Source organism: Nasonia vitripennis (genome assembly GCF_009193385.2).
Source record: "Nasonia vitripennis strain AsymCx chromosome 4 unlocalized genomic scaffold, Nvit_psr_1.1 chr4_random0003, whole genome shotgun sequence".
NCBI classification, from domain to species: Eukaryota; Metazoa; Arthropoda; class Insecta; order Hymenoptera; family Pteromalidae; genus Nasonia; species Nasonia vitripennis.
The window spans coordinates 4864865-4880533 of NW_022279638.1; the positions used below are offsets into that span (position 1 = coordinate 4864865).

At 34.5% G+C, this 15669-nt stretch overlaps 4 protein-coding genes across 19 annotated transcripts in view; all 4 read left to right on the forward strand.

Moving 5' to 3' along the window:
- Positions 1-15669, forward strand: part of LOC107981432 (putative thiamine transporter SLC35F3) — a 671722-nt gene that overhangs the window by 394282 nt on the left and 261771 nt on the right. The gene's annotated exons all lie outside the window — the stretch shown is intronic.
- Positions 3778-5320, forward strand: LOC107981851 (myb-like protein D). The gene is made up of 4 exons (XM_031928098.1): positions 3778-4195; positions 4327-4746; positions 4932-4985; positions 5076-5320. The coding sequence occupies exons 1-4, from the start codon at positions 4069-4071 to the stop codon at positions 5093-5095; spliced, it is 621 nt and encodes a 206-aa protein (XP_031783958.1). The 5' UTR covers positions 3778-4068; the 3' UTR covers positions 5096-5320.
- LOC116417041 lies at positions 5397-6904 on the forward strand. Its single transcript, XM_031928101.2, has 2 exons — positions 5397-5735; positions 5826-6904. The coding sequence occupies exons 1-2, from the start codon at positions 5412-5414 to the stop codon at positions 5829-5831; spliced, it is 330 nt and encodes a 109-aa protein (XP_031783961.1). The 5' UTR covers positions 5397-5411; the 3' UTR covers positions 5832-6904.
- LOC116417037 lies at positions 10364-12457 on the forward strand. The gene is made up of 2 exons (XM_031928094.2): positions 10364-12034; positions 12119-12457. Exon 1 carries the CDS (start codon positions 10421-10423, stop codon positions 11615-11617), a length of 1197 nt encoding a protein of 398 aa, XP_031783954.1. The 5' UTR covers positions 10364-10420; the 3' UTR covers positions 11618-12034; positions 12119-12457.

The following is a 15669-nucleotide window of genomic DNA, read 5'->3' on the forward strand; positions in this document are numbered from 1 at the left end:
AGATAATACTATGGATACTATAGAAAATTTATATATTACCGAATATACAAATAAATTATTAGCGATGTTTATGGACTTAGATTTAACAATACGAACATATGATAAATTAAGGAACTACACTTACAATATGCATGGAACTAAATTATATCCACCTTATTCTGCAATCGTAGAAGCTAAGAAATCTTGTTACCCTGAGCATATCACTTGTTCTAATAGTGGAGCGAAAGTTCATTTTATATCTTTGCTAGAACATACTATAAAACGGATTCTAATGACTTTAGATAAAGAAGTATTAACAAATGCAACGAAAAGTTTAATATTTGTGGGCAAGTGGGGAATGCATGGAGCTTCAGGACAACAGACGACAAGACAAAAATGAAATTTTGGTGATGTCGACTCCACCGATCTTGAATCAAGCGATGATAATTCTGTTTATCGAACTACAGCCACTGACGCATCTGTATTTATTTGTAATTTTGTACCTCTGCAGCTGAGGACTACAAAAAACGAAATTTTATGGGTTAACAAAAAACCTTCATCCGTGTTTCATTGTCGTCCAATAAATTTCAAATTTCTTAAAGAAAGCGATAAAGTAACCGAGAAACATTACGAAAATATTTCAGCATTACTAAAGAAAATACAAAATTATAACTTTGAATGTATGGAGATGGCATTTGACGTAGCATTTGACATAAAATGTACCATGATAGATGGCAAAGTATGCAATGTTTTAACTAAACAAAAGGCTTCTTCTCGCTGCAACATTTGTGGAGTTAGTCCTAAAGATATTAATGATATGAATTTTGTCTTAAAACTTCAGGGCAATACAGAGTTTTACCAATGGGAATTTCCTATCTTACACACCTGGATTCGATCCATGGAATATATTTTGCATATTTCTTACAATCTAGATTTTAGGAAAGGATCAGCAAGAGGTTCAGATAAAGATTTGAAAAAAGAGAGAAAATCGTTAGTTCAGCAGTCTTTAAAGAGCGAACTTGGTTTAACGGTAGATGTAGTCAAGCAAGGTTCTGGAACAACTAACACAGGTAATGTGGCACGTTCTTTTTTTTCCAAATCTAAAGCAGTATATCAAATTATCGGTGTAGACGAAGAGTTATTAATTAGAATGCATGTAATTCTACAAATTATATCTTGCACAAAAGAAGTTAATTTAAACGCATTTAAAAAATAGTGCTTAGAAACTGCTAAAAAATGCACAGAAATTTACCCGTGGTATAAGATGCCACCTTCTGTGCATAAAGTGCTAATACATGGATGTGACATTATGAGGACATTTGATGGACCTATTGGGTATTTTTCAGAAGAAGCCCAGGAATTCAATAACAAAATATTTCGCCATGCTCGAAGCAGAATGTATGAAAGAAGAAAGACGAATGAAGATATAATTCATTATTGCTTAGTTTTATCGGATCCAGTCATAAGCAGCTTGCGAGATGTTGAAGAAAAAAAAACTAAAGAATTAACTTCACAAGCTCAAACATTTCTGATGAAATGATAATTCAGTAATTCTAATCCTCAATAAATGTCTCAACTTTGCTATGTAAAAAATATAAAACATTACAGATATAAAAACTAAAAAAAATTAAAAACAAAAACAACAAAAAAACCTCTTTGAAGACTGCAACCTTGACGTGGTAACGTCCTTGTATGTTTTTATTATTATTATACTCTATTATAATTACAATTAGTTTATTTTATAATGAAATAAACAAAATTTTATTCGAGTAATAATAAATAAAACACGCAAGGATATGTAAATTATAATGATGATTAGAATCTAAAGATATCAAAGATGATGATGGCTGAGCGGTTAGGACGCTCGCTTCGTAATCTTAAGGTTCCGGGTTCAACTCTCCTCGAGTCTAAGTTTTTTTCAATATAATATTTATTTCAAATTAAATTCTATAAGTATCTTACAAAGCTATGGTAATAAAAAAGAATCTAATAAAAGTCAGAATCCGCGGTAAAGTAAGTAATGTGGTTATTTATGTTTATGAAAAATCGCGATATATCATATGAGAGCTCATATGAGAGCTCATATGAGAATCCGGTCGAAAATCTCATATGATCGCTCATATGATTGCTCATATGATGGCTCATATGAGCTCTCATATGATTATTTTCAGCCGGGGCACGTATGCCTTATGATATAACGGACGTAATAGAAAAAATTTTACTGAAGAGAAATATTCTTAGATTTGACGGAAGAAAACTTAATTTAAATTTAAACTCTTTTTTTCAATATGATAAAATAAACATTTGTATGTATTATACTATAGTCTAATAAATTCAAAAAGTAAACATTTAGCCATCGAAAGATCGTATGATCAATATTTGTATGTATTATACTCTAATCTAATAAATTCAAAAATAAACATTTAACCATCAAACACTCGTATGATCAATAGATTTAATTATATTAAATTATACTATAATATAATAAATTCGAGAAATCGTCAAAAAATTTTGATAGAATGTCAACGTATTTTTTTATTTAATCTAAGAACTTTTTCTTCAATAAATTTTTTTCTAAAGTCTATCATTCTCAAGTAAAAAATTCTGGAAATTTTTCACGATTTTCCCGTGTTAGCCGCCATTATATGTGCTTTTACCTTTTTTTTTCAAAATTTAAACTGTGACACTGAAGTTTAAGTCTCGAGGACACGATTTCTTCGCTCTAAACATTAAAGTAGATAAGCTATAGGCCTACCAGATCACACGGATTCTAGATCACCCCCCTCTCCTTCAAAAGTGATTTAGAATACGACCTGTGTATTTTAGATGGAGGGTTTTCTGAATCACCCCTTCTGTCCAATCATATGCGAGCCCCCTCCTTGGGATGCCCCCCCTCTCAAAGTGATTTAGAATCCGAGGTGTGTATAAGCCCTATTCCTGAGTTGCCCCTTCTTCAATTTTTCCAAAATGTTTTAAGCCTCTCCCCTGGATGACCCCTCTCAAATTGATTTAGAATCCGTAGTGTGTATAAGCCCCATATAAGTTGTCCCTACTCCTGTAGGCCCTTTTCTTGATCATCCCTCTCTCCATTTGATTGAGAAATCGTAAGCGTTCGACTCCCACCTCTTTTTTTTTCATCTGATCGAAAAAATCTATTGGTCAGTTTTTCTTTTTTTCTGGTGTGAGAAGAGAGGGAAAGGAGGAGCTATCCTGCTATATTATTCTAAGATAGAATGCGTGGTGGAAATTCACATGTATGCAACCCACTACTTTTTTTTTCAAGAAAGGTGTAGTCACGTTTCTCATGAAAGTGAAAAGATTTATATGGAAAAACAAAATAAAATTTCGAATCCTCGCAGTAAGGTGCATCATTTGCGTGAGAGAAGTGTATAGGTCAATAGAAGCTAATGCTGGACAATATATCCTTTCAAGATAATCAATAAGTTTAGAGGCACGCCTCATAGGTAACTACAAAGATGAGAATTTTCTCTCTTTTCATAGGAAACCAAAAATCTCACACATTTTTACAATCGAAACTATAGATTTCTGCAGACTAAAGTGTGCAGGTGAATGTGTATAGATTACAATAGAAGTAGCCTCCCCATTGACTGCGCGCAGAAGATCCTTGCACCGGTATACATAGATCGATGACAATAGGAGGACCACTGACTGCGCGCACCGGCCCCTTGGCAGGTATGGACCTTTTTTTTTTCTATTTGTCACCAATGAATACTTTTTTGTCAATTTTAAGAAAACATACGAAAACGTAAGCGCATACTGACAAAATCGAAGGGTGACCAAAACTCACTTGTTGACATTGGTCAAATGTGTGGAGGCGTATTTTTTTTTTTAGAATATGGGAGGAAAAAATTTTACTGACTCGCCTAGGATTGGCTAAAAGCACTGCAAGGGATGTGTTTTTGAGAATTCAGGAGGAAAGTTTTCCTCCAATCATATGATTTTCACAAAAAGTTAAGGAAAGGGAGAGCCGTGCTTTTCTAAATAAATACCACGGGTGTTGCTGCAGAGCGTCAGTTCAAGAATATTCTCCGATTTTTCTTAACCCAGTGAAAATTAGTAACAGACAGGATGGCTCTTCCAAGGCAAAGTGGTCTGCGTAATATGCGGGAGCGCATAAGGACGCTGATATCTAACGCACCAACTCTAATGATGATGTTGGACCACGCAGCATGGGCGCTAGACGCCATAGACTCATGTAAGTTGATTTTTTTTGTTAATGAAATATTGAGATGTTGTATATAATTGTTATATGATTCTTTTATTTTTTTTATGCAGTCTTATTTTTCGTGTCATATTTTTATAGTCTTATTTTATTCTTTTTTGCAGTGCCACCGATACCTCCAATGGCTGCGATGCAAAATTTGTATCCTACAGGCAGTCGTAACCATCCCGTTTCAAGTGCAAGTCCGAGAAGGGGCTCTCGCTCACGTTCGAGTTCAAGCTCGAGTTCAAGCTCATCGTGCTCGAGTTCTAACTGGAGTTCAAGTGTAAAGTCGAAGAAACGAGGATCGAGTAACACGTTTTGGCAGGAAGAATCGTTGGTCCGTGCGAGTTTGCCTAAACTAGAGCAAATGAGCATCGGCAAGAGCAACAGCAACAGCAACAGTAACAGCAACATCAACAGTAACAGCAACAGTAACGACAGTGGCAGAAAAAGGAAAGCGGAGGATAAAGCAGAAGGTCAAATAAAAAAGCCTTGTGATGAGATGAAAAAATCAGAAAAGCCTTCAACGCATTCTAATACGGGTGAGTGATAAATATATTTTTAAATATAAATTTTACGTGTCAGTGGCCGGGAAGTGTCATTTCACATCCGCACAGCAGACGAAAAAAAAATTATACTTGCCGACCGCTTAAGCACATGAAATAGTATATGCATGATTTTTTTAGTTTTGTAAAAAAAATTTATTGTTAGTTCTTTTTGGTTACAGAAGTCAAGAAAGACGTTAGAGTTCCTCTTTCGGTTTCCTCGCTGTTCAACGCAGGTAAATTATAAATAAATATTTTTTTAAATCTTTTTTTTTTGTAATATTAAAATCATAAAATTAACTATGTTTATATTTATTTTGTTTCAGATGTAAAAGCCTCTTCATGATAATAAGGATCATGCCCATTCGTCAAAGCGAGGCTTGCTGAGGCTGGATCGCAGCAAGGGGAAGGACAATGCACCTGCTCCACCGAAGGCAGCAGCAACGGCATCTCGAGGGAAAGTAGCACCGTCATCATTGCACAAAACAGAGGCAGGTCCATCCCAACCCAAAATCCCGCCACGCATAATAGAGGACATCACGTTCCTCGATTAGCAATTTATAATAATATATGCACAACTGCTATTCAAAGATAAGGCAAAAGCATGTCTAAAAGAGTATAATGCTTTAAAAGTTAATTCTGATTTCATCGCAGAATTTTCAATGCAAAAAAATGGAGAAGAAACAATAGATATAAAATATTTCACGACTGAAAGTACTGCTGCATACTTATCAACAGACTTACAAGAATGGTTCAAAAATAGCATAAAAGAGTCTATTCTCACACAATTAGAAGAATTTCAGGAAAAGGACTCTGGCTGGACTCTCAAGAGTATCATAAGTTTGTGCATAAATATGAAAAAATATTCTCCAATCAAGGGCACTTCTTATATTCCTCTTCCAAAATTTATTGTTAGTTCTTTTTGGTTACAGAAGTCAAGAAAGACGTTAGAGTTCCTCTTTCGGTTTCCTCGCTGTTCAACGCAGGTAAATTATAAATAAATATTTTTTTAAATCTTTTTTTTTTGTAATATTAAAATCATAAAATTAACTATGTTTATATTTATTTTGTTTCAGATGTAAAAGCCTCTTCATGATAATAAGGATCATGCCCATTCGTCAAAGCGAGGCTTGCTGAGGCTGGATCGCAGCAAGGGGAAGGACAATGCACCTGCTCCACCGAAGGCAGCAGCAACGGCATCTCGAGGGAAAGTAGCACCGTCATCATTGCACAAAACAGAGGCAGGTCCATCCCAACCCAAAATCCCGCCACGCATAATAGAGGACATCACGTTCCTCGATTAGCAATTTATAATAATATAAAAATAATATTAGAATGTAATTAATAAATAAAAGCTTTTCATTTAACTAATGCAATAAAAAAATATATATTACTTTCATGTTTTAAGTTACTACTATCTGATTCATCTTCGTTGTATCTCGTTACAAAGAAATCCAGTAACCAAGTCCATATATGCAATTAATAAATAAAAGTATCTATATTATTATCTCTAAAAAAAATTACTATTATTTAATTCAGCTTGGTAGAAAAAAAATAAAAAATGCAATTAATGAATAAATAATATCTTATAAAAATATATTATTTTCTGTAAAAAAAAAAATGAATAAATTATTTTACTTCGTCTTGGTAGAACAAAAAAAATAAGTAAGATCTAATGGAATGGACAAGTATTCGATCCGACGCTCCCGAGATCTTTAGGTGCATATGCTACCGCCCCTTTTTCGTAACTCGGTTTCCGGCCTCGATTACTGGCGTGGTGTGGGATGATGTATTTCATTACAAAGTCCGTATTGTAATAAATAGTAGGAAAAAAAATAAAGAACACATGAGTATTTTAAAAAATATATTTTTTTATTCTTATTAAAAAAAACTTTATTTCCAATACAAGCAAGAGCATATATTCGGTCTCTTAACATTACTGCTATCTACTTCATCTTGGCCAAACGAATCATGTAAGTAATCTAGCAGCCAATTCCGTATTCCAACGACGTTATAAATGGCGCACATGGGTTTTCTACGAATGCAGAGGTCGTGATTGAAGCAGAAGTATTAGATTTGACTCTGTATTTCTTCAAGTGGTGGACATCCATAGTCTTCCACATTTGATATTGATCTGCAAATAATGTAAGAAAACCGTTGATACTTTTTTGATACTTTTTGATGCTTTTTGATACTTTTTGATACTTTTTTTGATACTTTTTGATGCTTTTTGATACTTTTTGATACTTTTTGATGCTTTTTGATACTTTTTGATACTTTTTGATACTTTTTGATGCTTTTTGATACTTTTTAATACTTTTTGATCTTTTTTGATACTTTTTTGATACTTTTTGATACTTTTTTGATATTTTTTGATACTTTTTGATACTTTTTTGATACTTTTTGATAAAAGAAAACATAAGTTTAACTTACATGTTTGGTAAAATATTTCTCATCCATTGGGCTTTCTGCTCTCCCTTAATAAATATTTTCTCAACTCCTTGCGTACAGATTTTTAAAATATTATTGAGACCGTGATATGGAATATCTCCAGAACTCCACGCTATTCCATGATATGTCTTCTCTAGCCATCCAGTCATGCATTTTTCTTCCTCAGTTAATTCTTCCCAGGCCATCGGAGGTTTGAATAGATAAGCAGTCGGTAAAGCAGATTTTTTCAGATTGAGAAAACTAATTTCTTTAAAAATAAAAGTGTCCTCAGCTATTCTTTGAAATCCTTGTATGTCGCAAATGTAAACTTTTTCTTCTTGACATTGCAAAACAGTATTTTTAAACATTAAATCGTATTCACGTGTTCTAGACATCTTGCAGCTCTGTAGCTAGTCCAAGTAAGAAGTGATCTCGGAAAAGTTCACACTGCCTTATTTATAATACGAAACTCCGCCTCGTACTCGTGGCTAGACTGAAATAGAGATTTTCGGTCGGATGAAAATCGATCGTTTTCATCTAGGATTGGATGATTCCATAAAAGCACAGCTCTCATTGGTTGGGCTGAAATAATGATGTTTGGTTGGATAAAAATCATCCCTTCTCCTAGAAAATCTTCCCCCTCTTCATATCAATCAACTTTCCATTTCACCATTGGTCAGACATTGAAATTTTCCACCTCTCTTACGCTGATTTTTCCTTTATAAGAGGGAATTTGTTCTTAGTCGAGCACACTTTATAAATCGTAGTCATCGAAATTCAGTATTAACTTCAGTGACAGTCATATTTTAGATAAAAAGTAAAATGTCTTCAATCAGTATTTTTGAACGACTTGTAGATCTTCTTCGTGAGGCATTACTATCTATACATGAAATGCAAAATGAGGATATTAATTATTGGCTAGAAGTGTGCAATTCTACAATCAAAGAATTGAATGAAAAGATCATCAAATCCAATCTTACGAGAGGAGAGAAGCAAAAGTTCCAAACTTGTATGACACATCTGTCATGCATTCAAGTTGATTTCGAACATCATCTTCATCAGGGAGGTGGTCTACAATCCGAGGAAACTGATGCTAGAGTTGAGTGGCGAGATGTACAGTCGGCTTTTGAAAACCGAATACGGACTGGTGTAGTAGTGAACTTAAGACATGTGGACGTTTTAAGTTTTTTGGATGATGCACAACTGCTATTCAAAGATAAGGCAAAAGCATGTCTAAAAGAGTATAATGCTTTAAAAGTTAATTCTGATTTCATCGCAGAATTTTCAATGCAAAAAAATGGAGAAGAAACAATAGATATAAAATATTTCACGACTGAAAGTACTGCTGCATACTTATCAACAGACTTACAAGAATGGTTCAAAAATAGCATAAAAGAGTCTATTCTCACACAATTAGAAGAATTTCAGGAAAAGGACTCTGGCTGGACTCTCAAGAGTATCATAAGTTTGTGCATAAATATGAAAAAATATTCTCCAATCAAGGGCACTTCTTATATTCCTCTTCCAAAGTTTATAGAGAAGAAAAAAGCATGTCTAAATGTTCGCAACAATGACAATCAGTGTTTTAAGTATGCTATACTTTCAGCATTATATCCTAGTGAAACAAATGCTAATAGAGTTAATCAATATCGATTGCACGAGAATGTGTTGAACTTTGATGATATAGAATTTCCAGTAAAACTAAAAAGTATACCGAAATTTGAGAAACTCAACAATATTTCAGTAAACGTATACATGCTTAGAAAGTATGGAGCAAAGTTTGAAGTATCGCCTTGTCACATTTCGTCTGAAATGAAGGAAAAACATGTAAATCTACTTCTTATTCAAGATTTTTACATAGACGAGCGTGAAGAAAATAATTGTGCTGATGACGGAATCATGACTAAATACCACTATGTTTTGATCAAAAGCATCTCCCGTCTTCTGAGTTCTCAACTGTCTAAAACTCATGTAAAATCTTATCACTGTGAAAGATGTTTACAAATATTTTATAGTGAAAAAAGATTGGAAATTCATGAAAATGATTGTAAACATTGGAATAATTGTCGAATCAATCTACCTGACTCTAAGAATAACATTCTCAAATTCGAAGATTACAACAAGAATGAAAAAGTTCCTTTTGTTATCTATGCTGATTTTGAATGTTTATTAAAACCTACTGAAAATGAGAATGCTTTTCAACTTCATGAAGCATACAGCATAGGATACTATATGAAATGTAGCTTTGATGACAGATTATCTGGCTACAAATCATATAGAAAAAATATTGGAGATGGAGGGTCGCCTGCAGAATGGTCAAGAATTGAAATTGATAGGAGAGAAGATTAATCTTCTGTACACGAATCCAAAACCTATGAAACTTACAGATTTAGAAGAATTATCTTTCCGAAGGAGTATAGTCTGTCATATACGTCGAAAAGCAATTCGTACAGAAGAACTCGCAGTCCGAGATCATTGTCATCTTACAGGACGGTATGTTATCAAGTTGTTTATATATTTTAATCAAGAAAATTAATTTCTTTTGGCGATTCTAAGAAAGTCTTCTTTTCTCTTCAGTTTCAGAGGTGCAGCTCATAATTCATGTAATTTGAATTATAAGGATTCAAGACTTATTCCGGTGGTTTTTCATAACCTCAATTATGACACACACTTTATTTTAAAAGAGATAGCCACTTCTACATTAATGAAAGATCGAGTCACTCTACTACCTCATAATAAAGAGAAATATATTTCTTTCACAAAATACGTAGATGGGAGCGACATTAACTTTAGATTCATAGATTCTTGGCGTTTTCTCCCATCATCTTTAGAGAGACTTGCATAATACCTAGAAAATGTACCGATAGCAACGAAGGAGTTTCAATTAGATGGATTCACAGATGAGAAGATTGGTCTTCTTCGACGGAAAGGCGTATTTCCATATGATTTAGTGGATGGATTAGATAAGCTAGAATCGACAAAACTGCCAGAAACGAACGAGTTTTACAATAAACTAACTGACTCTTATATTGCTGAAGAAGATTACAAGCATGCTATTCAAGTCTGGGATAAGTTTAATACAAGAACGCTAGGAAAGTACTCTGATCTATATTTGAAAACTGACGTTCTACTATTAGCTGATGTCTTTGAAAGTTTTCGAGAAACATCTCTTAAAGCATATGATTTGTGTCCTGCTCACTTTTACACGACCCCTGGGCTGACATTTTCAGCAGCTCTTAAAATGACTAAGGTAGAATTGGAGCTTCTTACGGATATTGACATGCTAATGTTTATTGAAGCAGGCATTCGGGGAGGAATAAGCCAGTGTTCTAATCGGTATGCTAAAGCCAACAATCCGTACATGGGTTCTTCATACGATGAGAAAGAGAAAACAAAGACACTCTTATATTATGATATTAATAACCTTTATGGCTGGGCAATGGTGCAGCATTTACCGGTTGGAAAATTTAAATGGATTAAATATGAGACAAATCCATATTTTTTCAATGCAGCACCAGATTCTGATACGGGTTACTTTGCTGAAGTGGATTTGGAATATCCTGAAGAGATACATGATGAACATCAAGATTTCCCTTTTTGTGCAGAACACCGTGCACCACCAGACTCACAGCAGAAGAAACTTCTCACTACTCTGGATGACAAAACAAGGTATGTCATTCATTATCGAGCACTTAAACAGGCGTTAGATAATGGACTCCGATTGAAAAAGGTGCACAGGATTCTGAGTTTTGATCAGAAGGCCTGGCTCAAAACATATGTTGAACTTAATACAGAGAAGAGAAAGCAGGCCAAAAATGAGTTCGAAAAACTCTTCTATAAATTATTAATCAACGCTGTCTATGGTAAGTGCATCGAACGAGAGCGGTTTCGTGTAGACGTACGTTTAGTAAATAAATTCACGGGTAGATATGGAGCAGAAGCACGCATAGCTCTTCCGAATTTTCATAGTTGCGCTATCTTTGATGAAAATTTGGTAGCCATTCAGCTGAAAAGGACAAGTATCACAATCAAGAAACCAATCTATGTCGGTCTTTGTATCCTTGATTTGTCTAAGACATTAGTTTACGATTTCCACTACTCATACATGAAACAGCGAGTAGGAGAAAAATGTAAACTTCTCTATACGGATACTGATAGCTTAATATACGAAGTTGAAGATATTGATATGTACAAAATTATGAAAGAAGACATCCACAGGTTTGATACTTCTGATTATGATGAAAATAAACAGTTTGGAATTCCACGAGTTAATAAAAAAGTTCTTGGATTGATGAAAAACGAATGCTGTGGCAAGATGATGACTGAATTCATAGGTTTACGAAGTAAAATGTATAGTATTTTAGTTGATGGAAGCGAGACAATAAAAAAAGCCAAAGGTATAAAATCCAGTGTTGTGAAGAAATCAAAATACTTTTGAGGATTATCGAAGATTCCTAGAGGATCTTGTTATTATAAAACGCGAGCAGTGCAACATTCGTTCAAAATTGCACATAGTGCATACTGAAAAACAGAATAAAATAGCCTTAAGTCCTCATGATAATAAAAGATACTTATTACCCCATAGTACAGACACTTTGCCTTGGGGTCATTATAGAATGATTGAGGAACAGATGGCGCAAGCAGCATTTCAAGTAGAGGGGGATGCAGAACAAGATAAAAGAGAGGTGGAGATGGAAGCAGAGAAGGGGAATGAAGAAACCAATGAAAATATTGTGGTGGGGAATGGGCTATATCAACAGACGCAGCACGAGGGAGAGCACATTCGAGCAATCGAAGCAAACGAGAACAACCAACCTCGTGAAAAGAGACCAAGACTCACCTAACCCTATAATAAGTAAGTTCTATTTCTTAGTTCTCCCTCAATTCTTAGCAATGAGATATTTTTCACTAACATACATTCTTACTTTCACTTTTTCAGAATGGATCTATCTGCACTCAATAAGATTACTGAGCAAGAGTTCTTGCCAAGGAAAAAGGCGACAGACTTGGAAAAAAATCAACAGTACATGGTGACAGCACTGAAACAAGTCAAGACAAGATTCGGTATGAAGATTGTTGCCGAACTTGATAGCAGCTTTCAAGTCTTCTTGCCAGAGAAGATTTCATCGGCAATTATAAAAGATGAAGCGTTCTTTAACTCACTCTGCGGCACTGCAAACAATCTCTGTTTATTTTTAAAATATCAGGGTGGAATTTCTTTCAAGTTTGAAAGTAGCACTCAATAAATAGTATACAAAATTGTTTTTTTACAAAAGAATATATTTTTTTCAGTAACTTGTACATAATAATACACAAATAAATTTATTTAAATATACATAATACTTTTTATTTACTACAACCTAATTGCTTATCCATATACATAGATATTACAGTTATATTAAAGAATTTCATTTTTATTTATCCAACTATTATGCTCGTCACTAAATCCTAACCATTTAACAAATACGCGTTTACCACTTTTCTTCATAACTTTTTCTACAAGATAAATTTCAGGAAACAATGTTTTGTGAATTTCCGTTTCATAAAAGCCACCGGAGACTGGTTTATCATAATAATTTGTTTTTATAACTCGCGTTATTGTGAAAATTTCAGTAGACCAGTTTGGTGTATAACCTTTTTCAAAAACATTCTTGATCTTACTTATTCGTACTTTATCTCCTACTTTGAATTTCGGTTTTTTCGCTGGTGACTTTTCATTAGGAAAACGTCTCTTGACCTCTCTCTCATTTGCCTGGCTAACATTTTTAGGCCTGATTCCTGTTGTCCGATGTTTTCTCGAATTGTATGCTTTGAGCAAGTTAGGCAGAATATTCAACCATTTGTAGCTTCCTTGTTTGCTGAATTCTATCCACATTGCATTTTTTAATGTTCTATTGAATCTTTCACATATGCTTGCATGAAGATTACTATGTGAAGAGTATAGGTTTATCTTGTGCTTTTTCATGAGATTTTGGAAATTTGAATTGTAAAATTCTTTTCCTTGGTCAGTTTATAGATTCTTCGGTACTCGTCCTTGTTTCAATATTGACTTCATAGCTGCAGTGACATCATTACCACCCTTTGACTTGACTGGGACGGCCCATGCATACTTTGAAAATATATCTATAACAGTGAGTAAGTAATGAAAACCTTTGTTCTCTTTGGAGTAAGGTATCATTTCGACAAGATCAGCTTGCTAAGTCTTATCTATGCCACGTATGTCATATTTTCTTCTCTTGTAGCGGAGACGTGCTGGCTTATGCAGCTCTTCAGCTACTCTTTGACGTTCCATCTTTATCGTCTATAGCGGATGAAAATCCCCTGGAAATTCTTCTATTCGATCTTTTAATTGTCTATTCACTTCTTCAATGATATAATCAACACCATAGTAATTACGCTGAGTTGTTTTGTAAAGATATTTCAGTTTTGCAGCCACTTCCACTTGATGGTTTCAACTTGCTGCTTATACTCTTCTAGAACTTCACATATTCCAGCAAGTTTAGAAGCTATATAATTTATTTCAGTTTCAGTAGGATAACTTTCAGTGAATTCAAGATGATTGCATCGTTTGGATCACGTGGGGCTCCTAGATTGCAAAGCCGCTTATTTTCTAAATCAAAATCACCGTCTGATGTAAAATTGAAACCAATGCCTGGAGGACCGCGACTCATTTGCGAGCCCTCAAGTTTTCTTCCAAACACATCGAGACTCATGGTGCTACTGATCCAAATGAGAAGGTTGAGTGTCAATATATATGTCCAGCTTCACGTAATTCTTCAATAATGGATTGGATTTCATTGATGTGATTGTTATTTCCAGCAGATCGTTCGGCAATCAATAATCGGAGTCGCTCGATAAGCTCGTTCGGATCATCCCAGTAGACGAGATCAATGGAAGAATTTTTCTTAGCTATTTTATATTTAGGTATGAGTCCTTCTCCGATGCTGCTGTTTTTCTTTTTACGTGGAGTGCTACGGAACATTGGTGCTAAGACATTCTTATATTTATTACTCCTCGAACTTCGTATGGATTCATTTTTGCTATGTTTTTTCCGATGAGCATTTGTTGCTTCCAGGATCATGCGATAATTTTCACGATCTGCTGAACTCAAAAGAAGTTCATCAGGATATTTTTTAAATAGCAACTCCATTAGTCCACTACTTTTAGGATAACTTTCATCTTTGAGTATGACATATTTATCATCAAATTTAATTTCTGAATCACCAATCATATACCCTCCATCAACTTTCTGCACTCCGTATATATTATCAATTGTTTTGCGGCTTTTATCTAGCAATGCCAAGAAGTCTTGAGATGATTCATTTTGTTTTCCACTCGCAGATTTGAATGTAGAATTGATCATTGTGTCATCCATCGACTCAAAATCGTCATCATCATCATCATCATCAACATCATCGTTGAATAAACTTGAATTATTATTATTATTATTTAGATCGTTTAGCATACTTGATCGATCAAATTTTATTCGTTTTCTCATTTTTTTACTCTTGCGTGTATCCAAAATGGGATGTTGCAAGCTTTCACTTTTCAGGTCAACAAGTTTCTCAAGTGGTGTGACGACTGGTTTCAGAGTATCACCAATGACTTTTTCAAAATCATATTTCTCCTGTTTTAATAGAGTGTATTTTCTTTTAATAGCCTCACGAGCTCGCAAGCGCTCGCTGAGAATATTCTCCTCTTTCTTGAAGTCTGACATGCTGACGATATGATGTCTACAACTGTACTGTAAGTTTTACACTCATAATTCCTTTTTTATTGCAAAACAGTCAAATCCTTTTCTGTATCTACCCTCATTCATCACTCTATCTTTGTCAATAACAATGAATCCATACTTATCATTCTTCCAACATTCAGAACATAAATTTCGATAGATATGTTTCAGATTCACATCGTCTTGACGATAAATCACTAACAAATTAACATTATCTCTAATGAGATGTTTCCCTATATGAGCATACGATTGACATGAAACTGTCTACAATTGTATGTCTCCCCATGCAGAAAAATGCTCTGACGTTATCCTGCTTCTCACATGCCACATCGTCAAATATCATAATTGAATTTGGAAGGGCTTCATCTGGAGATACTACAGATTCATGCTCACTGAACGGAAGATATGATACACCTTCAATCGGCTCCAAGACATTCTTGAGAAATTGATACTTTGGCTGATTCAAGGATTTTGAGTATACATACAAATTCTCGAACCTAAGACCATTAGGATGTGTAATTATAGCCAATAAACTATTTCTTTTTCCACAATTTGATGGCCCGCAGAATACTGCTCGTATACTATCTGGTAGTAATTCACCATGTCGCTTCTTTCTCTTCTCTTTTCCAAAATCGAAATTCGCGACGGGGAGTTTGACCTTCTGCTCAGTAAAATCCATGTTCACGTAACAGAGTCAGATTCAACATTGAGCTCTTGAAATATAAACGCTTGTTTTATACCTTGATTGTCAGTTGTAA